Below are 22,015 nucleotides of genomic sequence, written 5' to 3' on the forward strand. Positions count from 1 at the left end.
CGCATAACTATATCAAAATATCAAATGGCAACTCATTCGGGCCCTACACCAAGATAATGTGAAAACAACCCTCAAGTAGATCCTAGAAGCTCCTGGACCATTGACTTCTTGCATCAACCAAGTGTTCATGTTTCCTATTTGTGACTACTACCTTTTACTCACTTCGTTCCTAAATATAAGTCTTTTTAGAGATTCCAACAAGTGACTACATACGGAGCAAAATGAGTGAATCTACACTCTAAAATATGTCTACATACATCCGTATGTTGTAGTCTATTTGAAATGTCTAAAAGGACTTATATTTAGGAACGGAGGGAGTACATATTTTAAAATTAGCTAATGTTACAACAGCAATACACATGTTCCAATGAGTCGCAATGCTCACAGGCTACAGTTTAACAACCTAGTTAATCATAGGGTTCACTGAGATCAGCAAGGACAATGTAATAAGCTCTACAACAGGAGTCAGCCAAGTAAACATCTACTTTGCTACTTAAGGTCAAAACTGAAAGAATGTAAATTATATTCTAGAGAGCATGCATCAAGGAGCCTATAGCGAGAGAGCGCCAGACGCAAACAATAGATTCCTCCGAGAAAACTGCAATTGGAAAAAAGCAGTTAGTTTGTTTTCACTGCACACGGTAACTACCATATGTTAACTGATGACAACGGTTTCTCACCCGCAAGTTATAAACAGGAGTCGATTTTGTAGGGAGAGCTTTCAGCAGCCTCAGTCGGTTCGTAGAACCAGCCTTGCTGTTTCACAAAAAGAAAGGATATTTAAAAACTAGAGTAAGGCAAACCAAAGCAGTCTTTTACGAGGAAGCCAACCAACTTACGTGTCATCCATCTTCAGGGCCTTTGTGCTGGACGCGACATCCCAGAGTTTAACAGTGCAATCAGCCGATCCAGATGCAAGCAATGCTCCCTCGCAGCTATAAACAAAGGAAGAATTGTTTAACTAAGATGATTCTTCGGTATAGCAGATTACCATGCAATTAAGTAATTGTACTTCTCCAAAAACTAAAATCATATGTAGCTAGATACAACAGCACAGGGTGACTCATCACTGAAAGAAAAAAATGTACATTTCGAAACAGAAGAACTATCAGTGATATTCAATATAATATGTTGCAGCTTACATCTACTGAAAATAGTGGATACATGGAAGACATTTTTTACAGAATTTTTTTAAACAATAGACCCATAAGATAATCTCCAAAGACTATAATAATTTCTTTAAAGCGCATAATAAGCAGATACAATATGTTTAAAATTTCTTAAACATGGACCGTCAATGTATATTCAAGAAGAAATAACCACATACGAGCATTCAAGTTCCATGGTGTGGTAATTTGAAGACAGAATCACGCAACCATCCAGTTATTAAGTACTCTAAAAAAGGATGGCCAAAATGATTAGTGAACCCATTGCTCATTTATAGGTAAATCTAACCCAGTGAACTGAAGCAGCTGCTCAGCAAACTGATTACAGGCAGCAGACAGGAAAGGCCAGTTTGTCAAGCCCTACCATAAACTAATACTCTTTACACATATTTATTTGGTACAACAGCTATTGTTTGACTACCATCAGTAACAAGGACACATGGGATACTAAGCAAGCAAAACAATGTATAATGTGATTACCTGAAAGCAAGTGACCACACACAAGAGTTGTGTCCTGCCAGTGGTGAAACACAGCTACCAGTAGAGAGATCCCACATCATGATGGTCCCATCTTCATCTCCGGAGGCCATGTATCGGCCATCAGGAGACATTGCAAGGGACAAGACCATACTCCTGTGACCAATAAACATCCGTATACATTCACCAGTTTGAACATCCCATAGCCTTACAGTTTTGTCACTAGAGCCGGTGGCAATGTAGTTACAGTTTACATGCCATTGCACACACTGTCAGATAAGTAATATGCAGAAGAGAACATCAGTCAGAATGCAGACTATCGATTCTCAAATCACTACAAGATCTGAGCTAGAAGCACACCTACATCAACATCAGCAAGATGCCCAGCCATTATCCGCAAAGGTTGGATTTTATCCATTGACCAGATTCGAGCAGTCCTGTCATGCGAGGCACTGGCAAAATAATGGCTGACTGGACTAAACTGCCACAAAAACATAAAAATATGTCAGCAATACAACGCACAATGATGTCTATTCAATAGAACAGAATTAGAAAGCTATGCAACACAAACATATGTGCCGATCATAAGCTGTTCAAAAGAACATCAAGCCCAACGGACCTATTCCAAATCCCATCATCAGAAGTGTTCAAAAATGAAGAGCGAACTAGGAATATGTATCACAAGTATTTGCAGTTTTGCACTCGTCTTGCCAAGATCAAGACTAGGGCATGGACATTCTTTGTAACAATGAGGCCACTATTATAACTCCAGAAAAGTTTTCTCTCAAAAAAGAACTCCAGAAGTGTTTATTAAAAACTACTGAAATGAGGCCACTATTATTAGAACTTCAGAAGAATTCATTTAAAACTACTGAAATGAGGCCACTATTAGAACTTCAGAAGAGTTTATTAGAAACTACTGAAATCAGGCCACATTAGAAGTTCAGAAGAGTTTATTAAAAACTACTGAACAACTGATTGTTTGTACGGCATCGACATTGATTGTAACAACAGATCTGAGCATCATTCAAATAAAAACTACTGAACAATCAACTAACTAATCAAATGTTTTGGCCTGAACTAGGCAATCAAGACACCCCATGAAGAAAGAACTCAAATGTTGTTTTCACAACAATGACACGGAGAAAGGATTTGCTCACATACTTGGACATCCCAGTAATTGTGTCCTTTGTAACAAACAAGATTGGCATTCAACTTGGTAGTCCATAGCCGAACTGTAACAAATATATAGAAAATAGATGAACGGTTAGTTTGATTAAATAAATGAACAAGGAAATGAATGGTACAAAATAAGCATAATGTAAGTGATGCTTTACTTGTTGAATCTGAAGATGATGACAGGAGAAAATCTCCAAATGGACTAAAGGCAGCGGAATAAACTGGTCCAGAATGACCTTGGAATAATGTATACGGTCTTTTCCCCTCAGATGTTGATGACAAGCGCTCGTCCTGTGAAGATCCATTCTCTCCTTGTGAACTAACTGAGAGTCCAAATTTGACCAATCAGCAAATACCATCAAGATAGAAATGAAAACGCTACTATGTTAGGAAAATTAATGTTCTATGGTTATTCTGAAGCTGGACAGGTTCCAGTCAAATACTGCAACGCCGTTAAAATATTCTAGCATGTCCAACAATAGGTCCAGAAGACATTGATTGCATTGACCATGCATCAGTGCTGCAACACCACCTTAAACTTCTAGGTTATAACTTAAACTGAATGAAATAAACTAGGATCCTTAGAACAAAAATCAATCATGACCGAAATCAGGTGTGCAGTTACAGAAGCATTTCACCATATCACAGTGGAACAAAAACATCAGCAATATAGTGTAGAACGACTAACATGTTTTGGCTGGTTGACCAATCTTTGCCATATCCCAAACCTAGTGAAAAAGGAAGTTTTGCCGGTTAATGTAGTGATCACATGAGAAATAAACTATCACCTAAAGGGACTAACCTTTACTGATGAGTCTGAGAACCCACCAACTACCAAAGATCCATCATTTGATATCGATGAGCAATTTAATCTGTGCTCCACAGGATAATGTTTTCAAACCAAAGTATGCACACTGAAACAGTTGATACTAAATTACAGCTAAGCTTACCCGTTATGTGTATTAAGGAATGTGTAGAAGCTAACAGATAACAATGCCAAGTTATTCAATTGTGCACGGTTCCGCAGGTCCTCAAGAATTGATTGTTCAACTTCAACAGGCCTGAAACAAACAAGTAATTTTTCAGGATCGTAAACGCAAGGCTGACACTTGACAGATCAAAAAGTACACAAGTGAGTATGTTCTGCAAATAGAAAAAAGAGCATGACACTCACATGTCTGGAGTATGGACCCACATTCAGTTATAGGAATGGTATTTGTTTTCAAAGAGTACAGTTGATAAATTATGTAGAACTTTTTTTAGACCTGCAGATAAGAGAATAAATGTTTACGTCGCTGGAAGGGTTAGCTCCGGTTTTACACGAGGTGCCGCAGAAATCATGCTTGTTTCGGATTTGGTATTTTTCCCTGTTGCACCTACAAGCTTATCCTTTTTGAGCTTTTTGTTCAGAGGACCACCCTGCTTTCCACCTTCTGAGGATTTTTTCTGTAGCAAATATAATAAGAAATAATGAAAGATCCAAGTTAGTAACAGAAAACGGTATATGGACAGCATTCCTGTTCTTAAGATAACAGCAGAAGAAGAGAAGAACAAAAACATGCTGCTGAGTGTTGACAAAAAAGGAATGTCCAGGTTTCAATGGCAGAGAGCATATAACAAACATAATATAACAAGTCCCATACTATGAGAGAGTTTCTTGCCTTGTTATTATCTTCTGCATCTGCATCCTTGCTTTCTCCTTCAGCTCTATCAGAATCTGAGAGTGCTTTCTCCATACGCTCCTCAACTGAATCTTCCAGCAACTGCATACCATAAATTTAATTTTAACAATAACACATGCCTAAGGATAACGAAGAATAAATACTTAAATAGAAAACTGAAAAATTGCTCTCATGGAAGAGGTTCGTTTGGGAAGTGGCAAAAACAGTGCTACTAGAGTTTTTTTCCCCTATTTGATCGGCATTATTAACTGTTTTGATATAATAGATAATAGGAAACAAACACATTGATCGCGGATGTGCTGAATTACCCCCCAATGCACTTCCTTCTGATTTATCTGTTTTGCCAAGTCCTTGCTGGTTCCAACCAGAGCAACAACATCCGCATCATCAGAGATCAATGAAGGCTGCCCAGCGGACACTGCCAATATAGATAGAGGGAAGTGGTGGAAAAGTGAGAAGTGAGGGTAAGTAAAATGTGCGATATAATCTCAACAGACTGGGAACTGTACCTTCAAAAATTATCCTTTCATTGATTATTCCAAGCATCACAAGAGCTTGTGTTTTCTGGAGATACTGGAGAAGTAATTCATATGAATACTGCAATGAAACACGAGGTAGAAACTTTGAACAGAGCAGTTGACATAATTTTATAGGAAAAACAAAATTGCAGAAAAGAAAAAAAAAGGTGAGATCATGATGTACGAGTTGCCAATTGAACTAGAAATCAGCACATGGAATGTGCTTCGCCAGGAACATCTGTTAAAAACTGGTCTATATGTGGTTTGTGTCTCATATTTGATACTAGCATTCAGTATATGTATTATGGTATCATGATGACATATCATCTACTCCTATGTGAAACTAGTTGCCCATTAGGATTCAGGAAGAAAAAGCTTGTAACAAACCTTAGATTGTGTTTGTTTCCCTTGGTCATAACAACACCTACCAAGTAAGTGGTGGAAAAGGGTACATGAGAATAAAGCATCTCAACTTATAAAGCTATTGTCACAACAACGGATATGCATCCAGTGGAACATTTTATCTATGTGCATTGATTTAACTCAAAAGGTGACCCACCCATACAATCGTAGTTGAAACAAAGAGATGGAATGCAAATATAGAAGAACTTGGTGCAGTACTACCTCACATAATTTAATTCTGAATTTATTTTCCCTTAAAGATCGGGCCAGATCCATTTCCTGAAAATTATAGCAGGCAGAACAATAAGTGCATGTTTTGTGAATCCTGAGAAGATAAAATCAAATAAACAAATGCAAATCTCCATTGGCACTTGAATGGATACGAGAGAGCTAAATGATGAACCTCCAAATGCAAAGGAGAAAGAGTGCCTTCCAGCTTTTGGAGATCCCTTGAATGCATCAGTTCATGATCTTCCCGAAATTTAAGGAAAAATGCCCGAGCTGCAGGATTCATGTGGTGATATCAATGACAGAAATGCTCCAAATAAACTAATTGTATGCATAAAATGCAAACAAATATTATCCCAGAAATGTACACAAACTACAAATACCTTCCTTGCCCACAAAAATAATTACCTTCTAGTGTATGCCCCTCTGACACTAGATCCATGAAGCAATGGATAAACGCTGGATAAAGGACACGGAGTTTCCAGTCGTTGCAGAATTCTGAAAAATGGACCCTAACCTCTGTCTATGGGCCATGTGAGGGCCAGCCTAGGGACGATTTTGTTAGTTGGCTTTATCACCTACAAATCCCCCCGGATGAAAATTGGCTCTTGTTGGGGGACTTTAATTTCATCAGATCTTTGGAGAACCGAAACCTTCCAGGTGGTGACACCAATGATATCTTCCTATTCAACGAAATAATTGGTCACCTGGGTCTTTTGGAGTTGCCCTTGAAGGGCCGAAGCTTTACCTGGTCTAATATGCAGCAAAACCCCCTGCTTGAGCAACTCAATTGGTTCTTCACTACTGCTGATTGGATTTCACACTACCCAAACACTGTGGTTACACCACTAGCCAGAACTTCCTCCGATCACGTGCCTTGTGTGGTGTCCATTGACACTACCATTCCTGCGGCCAAGATTTTTCGGTTTGAAAATTTCTGGTTGGATATGCCGGGGTTCATGGATTGTGTCTCCAAGTCCTGGAATGCACCTGTTTTCTCTGATCTTTCTGCTTCCGCGGTTATCACAAGGAAATTTAAGCGACTGCGGTACGATTTGAAAATTTGGAGCAAAAAACTATCGTACATCAAAAAGCTTACTGTGGATTGTTCAAAGGTGATTCTGCACTTTGATCAGCTGGAGGAAGTACGACCTTTAACACGGCCGGAATTCAACTTCCGGAAACTCGTGAAGTTTCACTATGAACATCTGTTAAAACTTCACTATATATATTGGAAACAGAGGTGCACTATTAGGTACATCAAGGTTGGTGAGGAGAATTCAAAATTCTTTCATGCCATGGCCTCTGAGCGTATGAGGAGAAACTCCATCTCCAGTCTGAAAACCAGCTCCATGCTTGATCCAGTGACTGATCATGCTCAGATGGCGGGAATCCTTTGGGCCTCTTTCAAATCTAGGATGGGCCAGGCCCAAGGGATCTCTATGGGCTTTGATTTGAATCATTTAATCCAACCCATCCCGGGACTGGAGGAGCTATCCTTGCCTTTTTCTGATGAGGAAATTCACAAAGTTTTGAAGGATTTGCCGGCGGATCGGGCACCTGGCCCAGATGGCTTTAATGGGTTGTTCGTCAAGCGTTGTTGGCCTATAATTGAGGGGGATTTCTTGAGGATGATTCGGGCTTTTTATGAGGGGAAGCTTTCGTTGGAAAATATCAACTCCTCCCTCATTACGCTCATACCCAAAATCATGTCACCAGAAGGGCCGGATGATTTCCGGCCAATTTCCCTCACCAACACTTGTCTTAAATTCCTAACAAAATTGCTGGCCAACAGATTGCAGCGGGTGATCCTTAAGTGCATCCACAAAAATCAGTATGGGTTCCTTAAGGGTCGGTCGATTCAGGATTGTCTGGCCTGGAGTTTTGAGTATATTCACCAATGTAAGCAATCCAAGCGTCCAATTGTAATCCTTAAGTTGGACTTTGCTAAGGCCTTTGACACAGTTGAGCATGAGGTTATTCTTCAGATGTTGCAGCATAAAGGATTTGATGCCAAATGGATTCTTTGGGTTAAACAGCTGTTGTCTACAGGTTCTTCGTCTGTGCTGTTAAATGGCATTCCTGGAAAGCAATTCTTGTGTAAGTGTGGTGTCAGGCAGGGTGATCCACTCTCTCCTCTGTTGTTCGTCATCGCAGCCGATCTGTTGCAATCTGTGGTCAATCAAATGCTGGCGTCTGGCACACTCTCTTTGCCTCTTCAGACCCATGACAGGGATTTTCCCATCATCCAATATGCGGATGACACGATCCTATTTCTTGCGGCTAAGGATGATGAGCTTGTTGCCCTCAAGAATATGCTGCTTACATTTCAACAATCCACTGGTTTAAAGGTCAACTTTGCTAAATCCTCAATGATCCCACTCAATATGACTACCGAGGAGGCTGACAGACTTGCTGCTATTCTTGGTTGTAAAATTGGCCAGCTTCCATTTACTTATCTTGGATTGCCTTTGGGAACTACGAGGCCAAGGATCATTGACCTCATGCCCTTAGTTGACAGTCTTGAAAGGAGATTAACTGCAAGCTCTTCTATGCTGAATCAAGGTTCTCGATTGCAGCTTCTCACCTCTGTCCTGACCTCTCTGCCAATATACTTTCTGTGTAGCCTCAATATCCCAGCCGGGATCATTAAGCAACTGGACAGGATCTTCAGGCAATGCCTTTGGAGGGGTAATAGTGATGTTCCAAAACAGTCTCTGGCTGCTTGGGAGCACGTTTGCAGGCCAAGAGATAAGGGTGGTTTGGGCATTATTAATCTGAACATCCAGAACAAAGGACTGCTTCTCAAGCATCTCCACAAATTCTATAACAAGGTTGATGTTCCTTGGGTGACCCTGATATGGAATAGCTATCATGATCATGGGGTCCCACAGGCAACAGCTACTGCTGGATCTTTCTGGTGGAGAGATATTCTGAAGCTGCATGAGGCTTACACTGCTATTGCATCAGTACACATCAACATGGGTGATTCTGCTCTTTTCTGGACTAATTCCTGGCACATTGGGGGCTCTGCTAGACCCCTCTGTTGGAGATTGCCAAGGTTGTTTTCTTTTGTCAATAATGACAGGATCTCTGTGAGGGAATTTCTTCAATCCCAGGATCTTTTCTCCATGTTTTATTTGCCTCTTTCTCGGGAAGCTGCTGCTGAGTTGCACATACTGGAAAGTTGGATCATGCAGTTAGACAGAGACCCCACCTTACCTGATGTTTGGATATGGCCTGGTCAATCAGGAGGGTATACTGCGAAAAGTTTTTACAGGATCATGCACTCCCACTTGCCTACAATACAACCCTGCAAATGGCTTTGGCAGAGTAAGTGCACCATGAAGATCAAGGTGTTCGGCTGGCTTTTGTTCTTTGACAGACTTAACACCAAGGATATGCTGGTTAGGAGACACTGGCGCTCAAATCAGGATGATAATCTTTGCCTCATCTGCAGTGAGTTGGCGTATGAGAATATGATACATCTATTTTTTAACTGCACCTTCAGCTGTAGAATCTGGAACTATTTGGGTATTGATTGGTCTGGAGGTTCAGATATTCTGCAATGTCTCCTGCACGCCAGGTCCAACTTCACACACCCTTTCTTCGTTGAAGTTATACTAACAGCAGTATGGAATATTTGGATTATGCAAAATGGCAGAATTTTCAGAGCTGAGAGAGCTACTTTCAGTGCTTGGAAGTGTAATTTCATCCATGATATTTCTTTGCTTGCTCACAGGGTGAACGACTGTAACAAGCCAAAGCTTTTGGCTTGGATTGCTTCCTTGTTGTAAAGCAAGTACAGTTAGTTAGCAAATAGGTAGACTCTTTCCCCTTTTGTTTTTCTTCTTTGTATAGTCCGTTTTACTTGTACAGTGATACTTTATCTAATAAAGGGCTGTGGGGCTTTGCCTCACAGTAAATATTCAAAAAAAAAATCATGCTACAATATTAAAAAAAACTCAAAGGCATGAAATATATATAGCTGAATATACAAGAATAAAAAAGGCCATTCCATGTAATAGGTACATCAGATTAGAGCAAGTAGTCCATCCACCGCAACCAAATATCCCATTTCCAGCGACTACAATCATGTGACAAGCACATGATTATGCTTATGTGGATGGTTTTTGCTTTCTAGAAGGAGCTCCGCAGTGTGAACATATGCCATAAAACACAAAAAACATTTCAGAAATGCTACGTACATCTGAAGCTAGTAGTCAAGCATTCAGCCATGATCCCGGAAGCATGGTGCACCAACCACAAGCAGGCATGATCATTTTTAACAAGAGAAACATGAAGATAACTCATGAGTAGCATGCCAGATTACTGAACAGTGTGGATATATCAGCTGCATGCCTCAAAACATCTGCGAATGCTGCAAAGCAAAGCGCATTCAAATGTACTACTAGAGCTGTAAACTGTTAACGTGTATTGTACCTGTGTATGTTTGTGTACTTGTACTCCTAGATTATAGGATCATGGAGCACGCCCTTGCCTGCGTGCCACTTCCATCGGGCTCTCTGTAACTGCTCCAGTGTGTGTATATCATGTACTCTGTGTGGGTGAATCAATGTAGACACAATTGATCGTCCTACTTGGTATCAGACTCCAGGTGCCTCTCCCATGGCCGAGCACTCGACCTCCTCCGCCAACTCCCCGGCCACCAGCTCGGCCACCTCGCCGGGGGCTCTCTCTAGCTCGTCCACCAGCGCCGGCACCACCGCCGGCACTTCTCCTCCCTTCATCTTCGGCACCACCCCCTCTACCAACAGTGGCTCATCCCCATCGCTCGGATCTCAGTTCGCCCCCCTCTTCCCTCCCTCTCCTTCACCGCCGATCCTTCCCCCCACCCCATTTTTCGCGACAGCATCCAGAACCACATCAAGTTTCTCCTCAACCCTGACGATCACAACTATCACAAGTGGAAGTCCTTCCTCCTTATTCTGATCCGCTATGCCGTCATCCAGTTCATCGAACGGCCCCTCCCCGCCAATGCCACCGCCTTCCTGCGCGAGCTCGACGCCCATCTTGTGCTTTGGATCTACTCCACCCTCGCCGACAACCTTCGATCACGTCGTCAGGGCCACCACCACCTACGATCTCTGGCACCGCATCCGCGACTACTTCCTGGCGAACCGCGCGGCGCGGTACATGATGCTGAACCGGCAATACCGCAACCTCAAGCAGGGAGATCTCTCCGTCACCGAGTATGCCCGTCGCATGATGCTCCTCACCGCCGGGCTGGCCGACATCGAGCACGCTGTCACTGAGGTGGATCTCACCACTCAGTTTCTTCACGGCATCGACAAACGCCTCGACACCATCCGCGTCGTGCTCAGGGACACCGTTCCTCTGCCGCCGTTCGAGACGGTGTTCTCTCGCCTGAAGCTCGCCGAGAACCTCGCCCAGCGCGTGGCTGATGAGCCAGCCACGATCCTCGCCGTCACCGGGGGCGGCAGCCCCTCCAGCAGCTCCTCTGGATCCGACGGCTCGGGTCCTCGCCCCGTCGACTATGCTGATTGCTCCAACGATCGGGGCACCGGCTCTCCGGCAAGCCGCGGCTCTGGCGACCGCACTGATGGTGGTGACCGCAGTGGCCGCAGCCGTGGGCGCGGTGATCACGGCAACCCTTCGCCCCTGTCCTCCAATCCCTACATGGGGTTCTTCGCGCCCTAAGGGATGGCCCTCCCGAACCCGCGTCCTGGCTGGGTCCCTCCGAACGCCGCCGGCGTGCTCGGCCCGCGGCCCGGGTCCCATGTGCAGGCGTATCCGATGCAGTTCTCCGGCTACAACGCGCCGGCACCACCACCACCCTCCTGGGATCACCTCGCCATGCTCCAGGCCGCCTACAGCGCCCACGGCATCTCCAACAGCGGCTCCGCTCCGCACGAGTGGTACCTCGACAGCGGCGCCTCTTCCCACGTCACCGGCAATCCTGGTAACCTCGACCTTTCGAATCCTTCTTTAAAGCCTCGTTTCACTAGCATTGTTGTTGGCAATGGCACACATCTTCCCATTCATGCCACTGGCTCGGCCACTCTCCCCCCTCACAGCTTCCCTCTCCGAGACGTCCTCTTTTCTCCTCATGTAGTCACTAGTCTCATTTTCGTTCGCCAGTTCACTAAAGATAACTTATGCTCTATTGAATTTTTCCCTCATGGCTTTGTTGTGAAGGATCTTCGAACCAGGAGGGTAATCATGATCTCCGCTAGCTCCGGCGACCTCTATTCATTCTTCGGTAATAACAAGCCTTGGAGCACAGCCCTCTCCGCCACCACCTCCAACGCCGACGTGTGGCACCGCCGGCTTGGCCACCCCGGCCCACAAGTTACTTCCTCCTTAGCAGCCCATGATTTTCTTCCCTCTTGTAATAAGATTGCGCATACACCATGTAATGCTTGCCAACTTGGACGGCAGCCGCGCCTCGCTTTCCCTACTTCACATAGTCGCACCTTTGCTCCATTTGATTTAATTCATTGTGATTTATGGACCAGCCCCGTTGTAAACTTTTCCGGTTATCAATATTACTTGATTGTGCTTGATGACTACACTCACTTCTCCTGGTCATATCCTCTTCGCAACAAGTCGGACACATCCCTTACTCTCCAACGTTTCTTCTCCTATGTTCGTACTCAATATAATGTGATCATCAAAGCCTTACAGTGCGACAATGGTGGTGAGTTCATTAACTCCACACTCCGTGCGTTCTTCTCCGCCAACTGCATTGCATACCGCTTCTCGTGCCCTCACACCTCACCACAGAATGGCAAGGCCGAACGTCTCCTTCGCACTACAAATGATATCATCCGCACTCTCCTCGTCCAAGCCAACCTCACCCCTCCCTTTTGGGCTGAAGCCTTGCACACGGCCACATATTTCCTCAACCGTCGTCCTTCATGTGCCATTCACGATCACACACCGTACTACATGCTTCATGGCATTCACCCCACGTACGATCATTTGCGAGTATTTTGGGTGTCTTTGTTACCCCAACCTCTATGCCACATCTCCCCACAAGCTAGCCCCACGCTCCACTCGCTGTGTTTTCCTCGGTTACCCCCTTGAGCACAAGGGTTATCGCTGCTATTGCGTGATCGTATCCCGTCACGTCACCTTCGACGAGAACATTTTCCCTTATGCACCGCCCACACCAACGGCCCAATCCACATGATCCACAAAAAATCCTATCCCGCCCACCCTCCAATCGCTGCCAGATTCGCTCCCCTCTCCACCTACCTTGTACCGGGACCCACACAATCCTCCGGATGGGACGGCCCCATGCAAGCCACTCCCGCCTCGCCAGCTCCTCCCCAGCCCACCCACCACCTCCACATGCAGCCCTCCCACTGGATCCCACCGGTCCCCCGCACCTGCCTCCCCACTATACCCGCACCCACGCGCTTCCTTGGGCCTCACGCCCGCCACGCCTGCCGCGTCCACTTCCTCGGATTGCCCGCCCGATTCCCCTGCCCGCGGATCCTTCTTGGATCCCGCGCCTGCCAGTCCTGCCACTGACCCCACGCCATCCACCTCTGATTCCACGCCAACCACTCCCATGCAGCCACGTCTGCCAGCTCGCGCCCAGCCCATAAAGCCTCCCCACAACTCGCATAAAATGCAAACTCGGTCCAAATTTGGTTTCTGCCAACCCAAGCGCCTCTTCCTAGCCAACACCAACCCCTCCACCATCTCACCTATTCCTCCGACGTACCGTTCCGCCCTCAAGGACCCACATTGGCAACGTGCAATGCTTGATGAATATGATGCTTTAATCAAGAATTCTACTTGGTCTTTGGTTCCCAAACCTACAGGTGTTAACGTGGTGACCGGCAAGTGGATATATCGCCACAAGTTCCACCCTGATGGCACCTTGGCTTGGTACAAGGCACATTGGGTTGTGCGAGGATTCACTCCGTGGGAGGGCGTCGACTACGACGAGACATTCAGTCCGGTTGTCAAACCGGCCACCATTCAAGTTGTGCTTAGCATTGCCACGTCCAGCTCGTGGCCTATTCACCAACTCGACGTGAGGAATGCATTCCTCCACGGCGATCTCAAGGAAACGGTGTATTGCGCTCAACCATCCGGCTTCGTGGATCCCTCCCGGCCGGACCATGTGTGCCTTCTTCCCAAATCCCTCTATGGCTTAAAACAAGCCCCCCGCACATGGTTCCACCGTTTTCGTTCCTTCCTCTTGTCACTCGGTTTCATCGCGTCCAAGAGCGACTCCTCGCTATTCATCTTGCACCGTGGAGCCTCCATTGCCTACCTCCTCGTGTATGTGGATGATATCATCCTCACCACAAACACACCGCACACTCTCCACCGCATAATCTCCTCTCTTAAACACGGGTTTTCTATGTCTGATCTCGGTGAGCTCCATCACTTTCTAGGCATCAATGTTACACCAAACACCCACGGCCTGTTCTTGTGCCAGCAACAATATGCCCTCGAGGTTCTTGAGCGCGCCAAGATGCTAAACTGCAAGCCTGTCTCCACTCCCATCGACACACAGTCCAAACTCTCTGCCCACGATGGTCGTCTTCTTGACAATCCCACTCTATACCGCAGCCTAGCCGGTGCAATTCAATACCTCACACTTACTCGGCCCGACCTCTCTTACGCGGTTCAACAAGTGTGTCTCTTCATCCATGCGCCTCGTGATTCTCACATGCAACTCATCAAACGCATCCTTCACTATTTCTGTGGCACTACCCACTATGGCTTGCAACTGTACAAGTCATCCTCCCTCGACCTTGTGGCTTACACCGATGCCGATTGGGCCGGCTGTCCGGACATGCGCAAGTCCACATCCGGGTTCTGTGTCTTTCTAGGGCAAAACCTATTGTCTTGGTCCTCCAAGAGGCAAGCCACTGTCTCACGGTCCAGTGCCGAGGCCGAATACCGTGGCGTCGCCAACTGCGTTGCCGAGTCATGTTGGTTGCGCCAGCTCTTGCATGAGCTTCGTTGCCCGCCAACCCATGCTACCATCGTCTATTGTGACAATGTATCGGCCTCCTACATTGCCTCTAATCCCGTCCAACACCAGCGGACAAAGCACATCGAGACCAATCTTCATTTTGTCTGCGACCGCGTGGCTCTCGGTGACATTCATGTCTTACACATCCCTTCCAGTTCGCAATTCGCGGATTTGTTCACCAAGGGGCTACCCTCACAGGTCTTCCACGAGTTCAGATCCAGCCTCAACATCCTTCCACATGGAGTTCAGGCTGAGGGGGGGGGTGTTAACGTGTATTGTACCTGTGTATGTTTGTGTACTTGTACTCCTAGCTATGTTTTTAAGGCGGTAAGGCGAGGCGAGGCAATGGGGGGGCGCCTCACCGCCTAAGCGCTAAAGCGTAAGGCGAGGCGACGCCTTAGACACGTGCATATATAATATATGGCAGCCAATTAGGAGATTTAACAACTAGCATTAACTTAATAAATTGTACATACATATATAATAGATGGCAACCAATTAGGAGATTTAACAATTAACGTTAACATATAAACTGTTACCAAAGCATAGGCCTCAAATCATCATGTGTATATGACAGAACGTCGCCTTTGAAGTTCAGCTTCATCCTCCTCATCAATATATCGCTCCATAGCTTTAAACTTTCTAGTGTTTAAGGAATTGTGCATCTCTATCCTAATCTCCATGGATGCCTCAGGACACTTATCCGCATCACTGGAACCCCCAGAAAAGTGTTGCTTTAGCCTTCTCACTCCACCATGGACTATCTTGCCACACAATGTACACTGGAGTAAATCTTTCCTCTCTAAATCTGGCCAGAACCCATACTTCCAGGCTGGATCATCTGATGTAGCTCTTCTCCTAGGATCATTGGCTAGATCCATCAGAGCAGGTACACCTGGCTACTGTCAAAGAAAAAGAGAGAAGAGCCAAATCACTAGAGCAGCCAGATCAAGCATGGGGAAGGAGAGAAGCAGTGGTGGGGCTGCTGCCTTGTGGGTGGAGAAGCAGATCTGGGAAGAAACAGATGCAGATGAGAAGGAGCAGGCAAGCACATCTAGCTACACTGCTGTGCATAAGAGAGGCAGCACCTAACAGTTAGTAGAGGAGCTGTGCATAACAGAAGTACAGAACAGGCAAGCATGGCAAGCTACACTGCTGGATGGAAGAAAGAGGAGGGGGGAAGGGGGGAGAAGAGAGGGCGGGATTCATACTTTGATGTGGTGCTGATCTGCTGGAAGAGGGTTGCGCCAGAGGAGGATGGGGAGGAGCTGCAGCCGGAGAGGAGGGGAAGGAACTGTGGCCGGAGGGAGGAGGCTGGCGGCTGCCGCAGATCTGAGGAGGAAGCCTCCGTCAATGGTCCAGAGAGGAGACAGGAGAGACCTCTCGCGTTGATTCACTCTCTCTTTCCCCTTCTCATAACTGGTCGCACCTGAACCAATGTTTCCCGCGCCTGTGTTCCCGCCCAGGTCAGTTTTCCCGCCTGCAATCTCTGTTTCCCTGCCTGACAAGCTAAGGCATCTGATTTGGTCTGAGGCGTGCAAGGCGGCGCTAAGGCGGACGCTTCAGACGCCTTACAGCCTAAGGCGGATGCCTTACGCAACTGTCTAAGGCAAGGCCGACGCCCTGAGCCTAGAGGGCGCCCTGACGCCTAGGCGTCGCCTAAGCGACGCCTTAAAAACATAGACTCCTAGATTATAGGATCATGGAGCACGCCCTGGCCTGCGTGCCACTTCCATCAGGCTCTCTGTAACTGCTCCAGTGTGTGTATATCATGTACTCTGTGTGGGTGAATCAATGCATAGACACAATTGATCGTCCTACTTAAACGTGAATCACAATCCACACTTAATGTAGCACACCTTGTATTGGTCCAGAGAATTGTATGCCCATGATCTTAGCTTGTTGTAGCCATCATAGTATCTTGCTGGGTCGTTATCCGGCCTGTCAACAAAGGGGAACATAGTAAATTTTTCAGATTAACATGGAATTAGAGCAGTTTTCGAGCATATTTGACATGATACTCTAGATTAGCCCCGATAAACTCTGCTCAAGGCCCAAATCATGTTGAAGGTTTGCCATTGCCCAAGCCAAAGTAGTATCAATTTCTCACGCCCGAGGGGGTAATTTGATTCTGAACATCGGAGTGACTTAAACCCTAGCAGAAACAGCCCGGTCCGAGTCAGGTTAGCCAAGCCGCCACGGCTCAGCCACTCGGAACCACCAATTCGGCGCCATTCCTCGCACAAACAGCACGAGAACCAGTGGCTACTACGCGAAACTTGGGGAGGGGCGAGGCCGCCGGAAGGGGCGGCGGGGGTCGAGATTCAGGGGATTCGCGGCGGTGGGTGGGCGGGCGCACCTGGAGAGCGAGACGTCGGAGAGGGAGGTGGTGGAGAGGCGGTTGCGCTCCTCCTGCAGCGCGAGCTCGGTGAGGCGGAAGCCCTTGCGGTGCAGGTACTGCGGCACCTTCCTCTCCATCTCCTCGTCCTCCATCGCTCGCTGGCTCGCTCGCCGGCCGGCCTCCGTGCCGGGGAGGGAGGGAGGCGCCCTAGGGTTTAGGGGCGGGCGGGCCGGATCCGTGGGCGGGCGGGTCGGAGGGGAAGACGACGGCGGAGGGGGGTGGTTCGTGCGACTGATTTCGATTTCGAGGCTGCTCGGCGAGGCTCCCGATCGGACGAGCAGGGCTGCGAGGCCGGATGGGCTTGGCCCAGCAGGCTAGCAGGTTCGGCCTGGTCTGGATAGCCTGGTTAGGCCCGCGTTCACACGGGCCGAGAGGGTCTATGGTCGAGTTGCCCCTCAAAAAAAAAAAGTCTATGGTCGAGTTGTTTGTGAATCCGACGTCGAGTCCAACTGGGGGACCCCGAGCCTCTTCTTCTGGGTTGTAAAAAGCCACGGCCTCTCGCACAGCACACTCGAGACTCGTCCAATCGCACCGCGCACGACCGCAGCACGGGGAAAGATGGAAGGGACGGCGGCGGCCTCGCTCCCGGACGACGTCGTCCGCGAGATCCTTGAGCGCTTGGACAACGTCGTCGACCTCTTCCGTTGCGCCATGTCTTGCAAGCAGATGGGCCGCATTATACTCGAGGCCTCCTTCCTTCGCCGCCTCCGCTGGCCGGACTCAACGCCGTCGTTCCTCTCCGGGCTCTTCATCTCGCAAAAATTCGTCTACACGGAGGCCCCTCTTTTCCTAACAACTTTCGTCCCGACGAAGCACTCGTTGTTCGGTCCTCACCGCCGCAGTCTCAAGTCGTTTTCCCCCACAAGAGGCCGCAAGAGAGGCCTGCTGCACAACATGGTGCCGCTCGTTGCTCGCCACGGCCTCCTCCTCCTCCAACGTATGGACATGCCCAATGTCAATGTTCATCCAGCCTCGACTGTCTGGCTGGCGGTGTGCAATTTGTTTTCTGGGGCATGTGACGAGCTTCCTCCCCTCAAGTGCGATTGGGATTTTGACCAGAGCAGCTATGCCATCCTAACCACAGCAGATTGTTCCTCGAATGCCGAGCAGCAACCTTCGTCGCCGCCCGGCTACTCAGCCTTCTTCAAAGTGTTGTCGTTCAGACTGACATCAATCGACAACCACATAACCTTCACAGTTTCGCATCAGGCGAGCCAAGTTGGAGCGGACCCAGTAAAATACCCACTAAGGAGAGGGGTGATTATTGGCAGCTTAAGCACCCTCGCGCCGTTGTATGCCGTGGCACGGCACACTGGCTCATCGGTTATTCCACCGGCTGCCACTCGTGCTTGCATACCATTGACGTGGATCATGAGACCCGCCATGCCTCTGTGACTAAGATCGAGACCCCTATTGAATATATCACAACTGAAATTTATGAAGGGCGACAATTTACTGCCCTTATTGTCAATGTCGATGGGTTACTCTCGGTGTTTCGCATGCGAGGCTCCCAGCTAGAGATATGGACACGGCAAGAGGATGGTGATCCTACAATATGGCTCCGCACTCAATGTATGGAGCTAAAACCACATATGCCGCTTATGATGCACTTGACCATTCTAAGAAAGAAAGGTGGTGTGTTGCTCGCCCAGGACGACTACTACCACCATGGGCACGTGTACACTATAGATCTTGAGACCGGAGCGAGGGAGGAGCTGGCACACTTTGACAAGAGTTACTGTACACAGGTAGTGCCCCTTGAGATGGATTGGCCGACACTCTTCATTTCTCGTCTCAGCGCACGTGAACTTTGATCAAAGAAATAACCATTCTCATAGTTGCTACTTTACTCTTGGTAATATGTTAAGTACTAGTAAGCATGCACATGTAAAACACGTATAACCATAGGTAATAATTTTCTTATTTATCCTGGTTAGGAGGCAATAAAAGAATATTATTTTGAAGAAGAAGGTTTCACCAAATAATGACTGAGAAGATATTTAGGTAATATTTCTGAACCTCTATTGTAGTGCACAGACAAGCATCTAATCATTGTAATTGGGCCATCCAATCTAGTTTCTAGTTAAATTGTTGGTTTTTTCTCCACTTTTGGCAATCTTGGCCAAGGAGGTGGATTGCTTATGTAGCAACAGATATACGTGGATTATCTACCCTTCCACAAACAAGTCGTAATCATCCATGCATTGGATAAAAATATATTCCCATGAAAAAAATACAAGTATGATATTTCATTTTGTCGCAAAAGGTACAATGTTTCATTTACAGAATTTTCAAGTATATTTGTACTACATCACTAACAAGTGTAATATTTTATTCAAAAAATTCTCAATAATATCCATATTACATTGCAAAAACAAGTATTTCCGTATTCCATCTTACTATAGAGTACACTCGTATTACATCACAAAACAAGCATATATAGAATCATACAATACAACCCAATATATCGCTTGAGGAAATAGAGCTTGGCTTCTTCTAATTGAGGTTCCATGTAGTCATGAAGTCTTCGATACCTGTACATAACAATGTCCACATGATCAAGTTTGCTGAAACAAAATATATCTGCCCACAACAATTGGTAGTGTGATAAAATCTTCAAGTAAACTTATAGCTAGAGGGCCATATAAGCAATGGAGTGTATCTTGGTAATCCTTTGGAATCAAAAGTACTAATTGCAACATGATAGTTTAAATAGACTTTCATCAGTCTATCTACTCTATTCTGCCTTCTTCTAAAGTGGCATAACTCTTTCATATAAATACTGGGACAGGACCACAAGTTGGAGGTACCACGTATGCTTCTTGTCATCGATCCCTCTACATGGGACTTGCAGTTCATGTTCAGGCTAAAGCCAACCAGGTCTAATCTACAATAGAAGTGCAGGAAGTTACTGCTACAGACCTTGCGGATGCTAAGGCTCATGTCATCTTGTTGGCAAACACATGGATGCCACATCTCATCACATAATGTTATGTTATTCAAGCAATTAACTCAAGTATGAATCCACACAAATGACAACTGAGACCCACTACCAGTCTCATTCGCCAAAAGGGACGGGCAAACGGTGCTATCTTCGAACATGTTTTTATAAATCAAAACCAGATCAGTACCAAAGGCATGTTGCCCCTTACTGGTCTTATTCACACATACCAGCCCTCGAAATTATGCATTTCAATGTCATCAAGACGATCACAATATTTTACAGTATTACCTTGTTTTTTTGCGAGACATTTACAATATTATCTAAAATCGTTCAAAGACACCATCATGTATTTTCCAATAGTTCTCATCTAGAGGGTAGAAGTGTACCTTGTTGAAAAACAGTAAGCACCATTACCTTGTTGATAAAGTCAACACCTATAATAGTTGACATATTTACAAGTTGTATATATGAAGCTTGAAACAAATTTGACGTTGTCGTGACACTATGGCACTGATTATGAGATGCTTTTCTACATAACCTATTTTGTTATCTCCCTCTAATTTCCGCCATGCTTGCTCTTACCACAAAGATCAAATTGCCAGAGAACAGTTTAGCACTATGCAAGGAAAGAAGGGGTTAACTATAACCTCATCGTATCATGATGCATTTGTCTTCTGGGCTAATTTACATAGTGCTAACGAGGTTTCTCATAGCCGAGCACACCATAATGTTCAGTCATGATAGAGCAGCCTTAGACAAACATCATGATGGAAATGGGCCTGGCTCGATTAAATTGTTGCCCAAAGCAAAATTTAAGTGAGGGAGGTAATTCAACATCATATGGGAATGGTACCTAAAAATCACTAAAAAAAACATACATGTGTACATGTAGATACAACAATCGCTTCGATGCAGACTTTAGCATTAGCCTTCTACTCCCTCCGTTGCTAAATATTCGTGTCTTTTTAGAGATTTCAAATGGACTATCACATACGGATGTATATAGACATATTATAGAGTGTAGATTCACTCATTTTGCTTCGTATGTAGTCACTTGTTGAAATCTCTAGAAAGACAAATATTTAGGAACGAAGGGAGTAGTGAGTACGCATGGGCGTATACTTGCACCTCCGTTAGTTTCTCAAAAAAAAACATAACTCTCCGTTACAAAAGTTCATTAAACAAAAACAAATGCCGCTTACTGAGTAGAGTCTGACAGCCATTAAACTCCAACTGCTTGTTGGTACCATGTGGCTAGTCCTCAAATGCTATCGTGCTCCTAATGTGTCACACCTTCAACTCTGTAGACCAAACAATATCAATAGTTCAACATATGTACAAATGAGATTAGGAGAGCTCCCATCTGTTACCTTTTCTTGGCCACTGGTTAGTACCGAATGCTCTGGCTCGCGGATCATGAACATTCCCTTGACAAGTAAGCATCTAGCAACAACAAAGGTGCACATGAAGTCTGAACTCTGGCTTGTTCTTTACCCATCGTGTAATCTACTTCCAATGCACCTGTTCTTTCAATCTACAAATTAAGTGCCCTTGGTAACATTCTATTTGGTCCTACAACTCAATTTTAGCCTGCCGAACAAATAAATTGTATTCAATAACTATTGGTTATATAGTACTCATGCTAGTTTATTTGGTGGGATACAGTGAAGAAGCACAAAGGATACACCGCATTTAGCAATGACATGAGTATTCGATACCAAAATATACCTGCCAATTCAACACAGAAAAATTTAAATATCACTATACAGGACATGACAAAATTGAAGGGAGACGCAAGGTTACTCCGAAAAGGATAGTTTAGAGATGCGCAACATTCTATACCAATCACGCTACATCATAAGCTACAAGAAAGATAACAAGTGGGGAGTAGAAGACAACCCTTCCTTCCACTAAATCATGCCTGCCAATGTTTATTTCTGTCCCATGGGTTAAGAACTCTTTTCTTATTTATTGCTCTCTCATCAATGGTTCAAGGTATAGCTACATTGATCAACCTATTGACAAAAGATCC

The 22,015-nt window shown here is 45.8% G+C and overlaps 1 protein-coding gene across 2 annotated transcripts; it reads right to left on the reverse strand.

Moving 5' to 3' along the window:
- Positions 1–301: 301 nt before the first annotated feature.
- LOC109744115 (transcription initiation factor TFIID subunit 5) lies at positions 302–17,350 on the reverse strand. Of its 2 annotated transcripts, XM_045231068.2 has the most exons (18): positions 16,998–17,350; positions 16,498–16,579; positions 5,828–5,925; positions 5,647–5,703; positions 5,014–5,101; positions 4,813–4,922; positions 4,484–4,585; positions 4,114–4,268; positions 3,773–3,883; positions 3,625–3,694; positions 3,511–3,550; positions 2,981–3,145; positions 2,808–2,878; positions 2,008–2,124; positions 1,647–1,912; positions 840–935; positions 681–756; positions 302–598 (listed from the first exon to the last, which is right to left on the reverse strand). In XM_045231068.2, exons 2-18 carry the CDS (start codon positions 16,526–16,528, stop codon positions 551–553), a joined length of 1,701 nt encoding a protein of 566 aa, XP_045087003.1. In that variant the 5' UTR covers positions 16,529–16,579; positions 16,998–17,350; the 3' UTR covers positions 302–550. The 2 variants fall into 2 exon arrangements, with proteins under 2 accessions (XP_045087003.1, XP_073361503.1); XM_073505402.1 differs by lacking the exons at positions 16,498–16,579; positions 16,998–17,350 and adding an exon at positions 6,061–6,188.
- Positions 17,351–22,015: the final 4,665 nt, after the last annotated feature.

The sequence above is a fragment of the Aegilops tauschii genome, chromosome 7 (genome assembly GCF_002575655.3).
Source record: "Aegilops tauschii subsp. strangulata cultivar AL8/78 chromosome 7, Aet v6.0, whole genome shotgun sequence".
Classification (NCBI taxonomy): Eukaryota; Viridiplantae; Streptophyta; class Magnoliopsida; order Poales; family Poaceae; genus Aegilops; species Aegilops tauschii.

What these genes read in the sequence shown, in the direction of transcription:
- LOC109744115 (XM_073505402.1), bottom strand. Translation starts at nt 6,094, where the DNA reads ATGGATCTAGTGTCAGAGGGGCATACACTAGAAG. An exon ending in TGAAAGGATAATTTTTGAAG is followed by an intron (nt 4,923 to 5,013) that starts GTACAGTTCCCA and finishes CTATATTGGCAG; the next exon opens with TGTCCGCTGGGCAGCCTTCA. An exon ending in GCCCTGAAGATGGATGACAC is followed by an intron (nt 757 to 839) that starts GTAAGTTGGTTG and finishes TTTGTGAAACAG; the next exon opens with CAAGGCTGGTTCTACGAACC.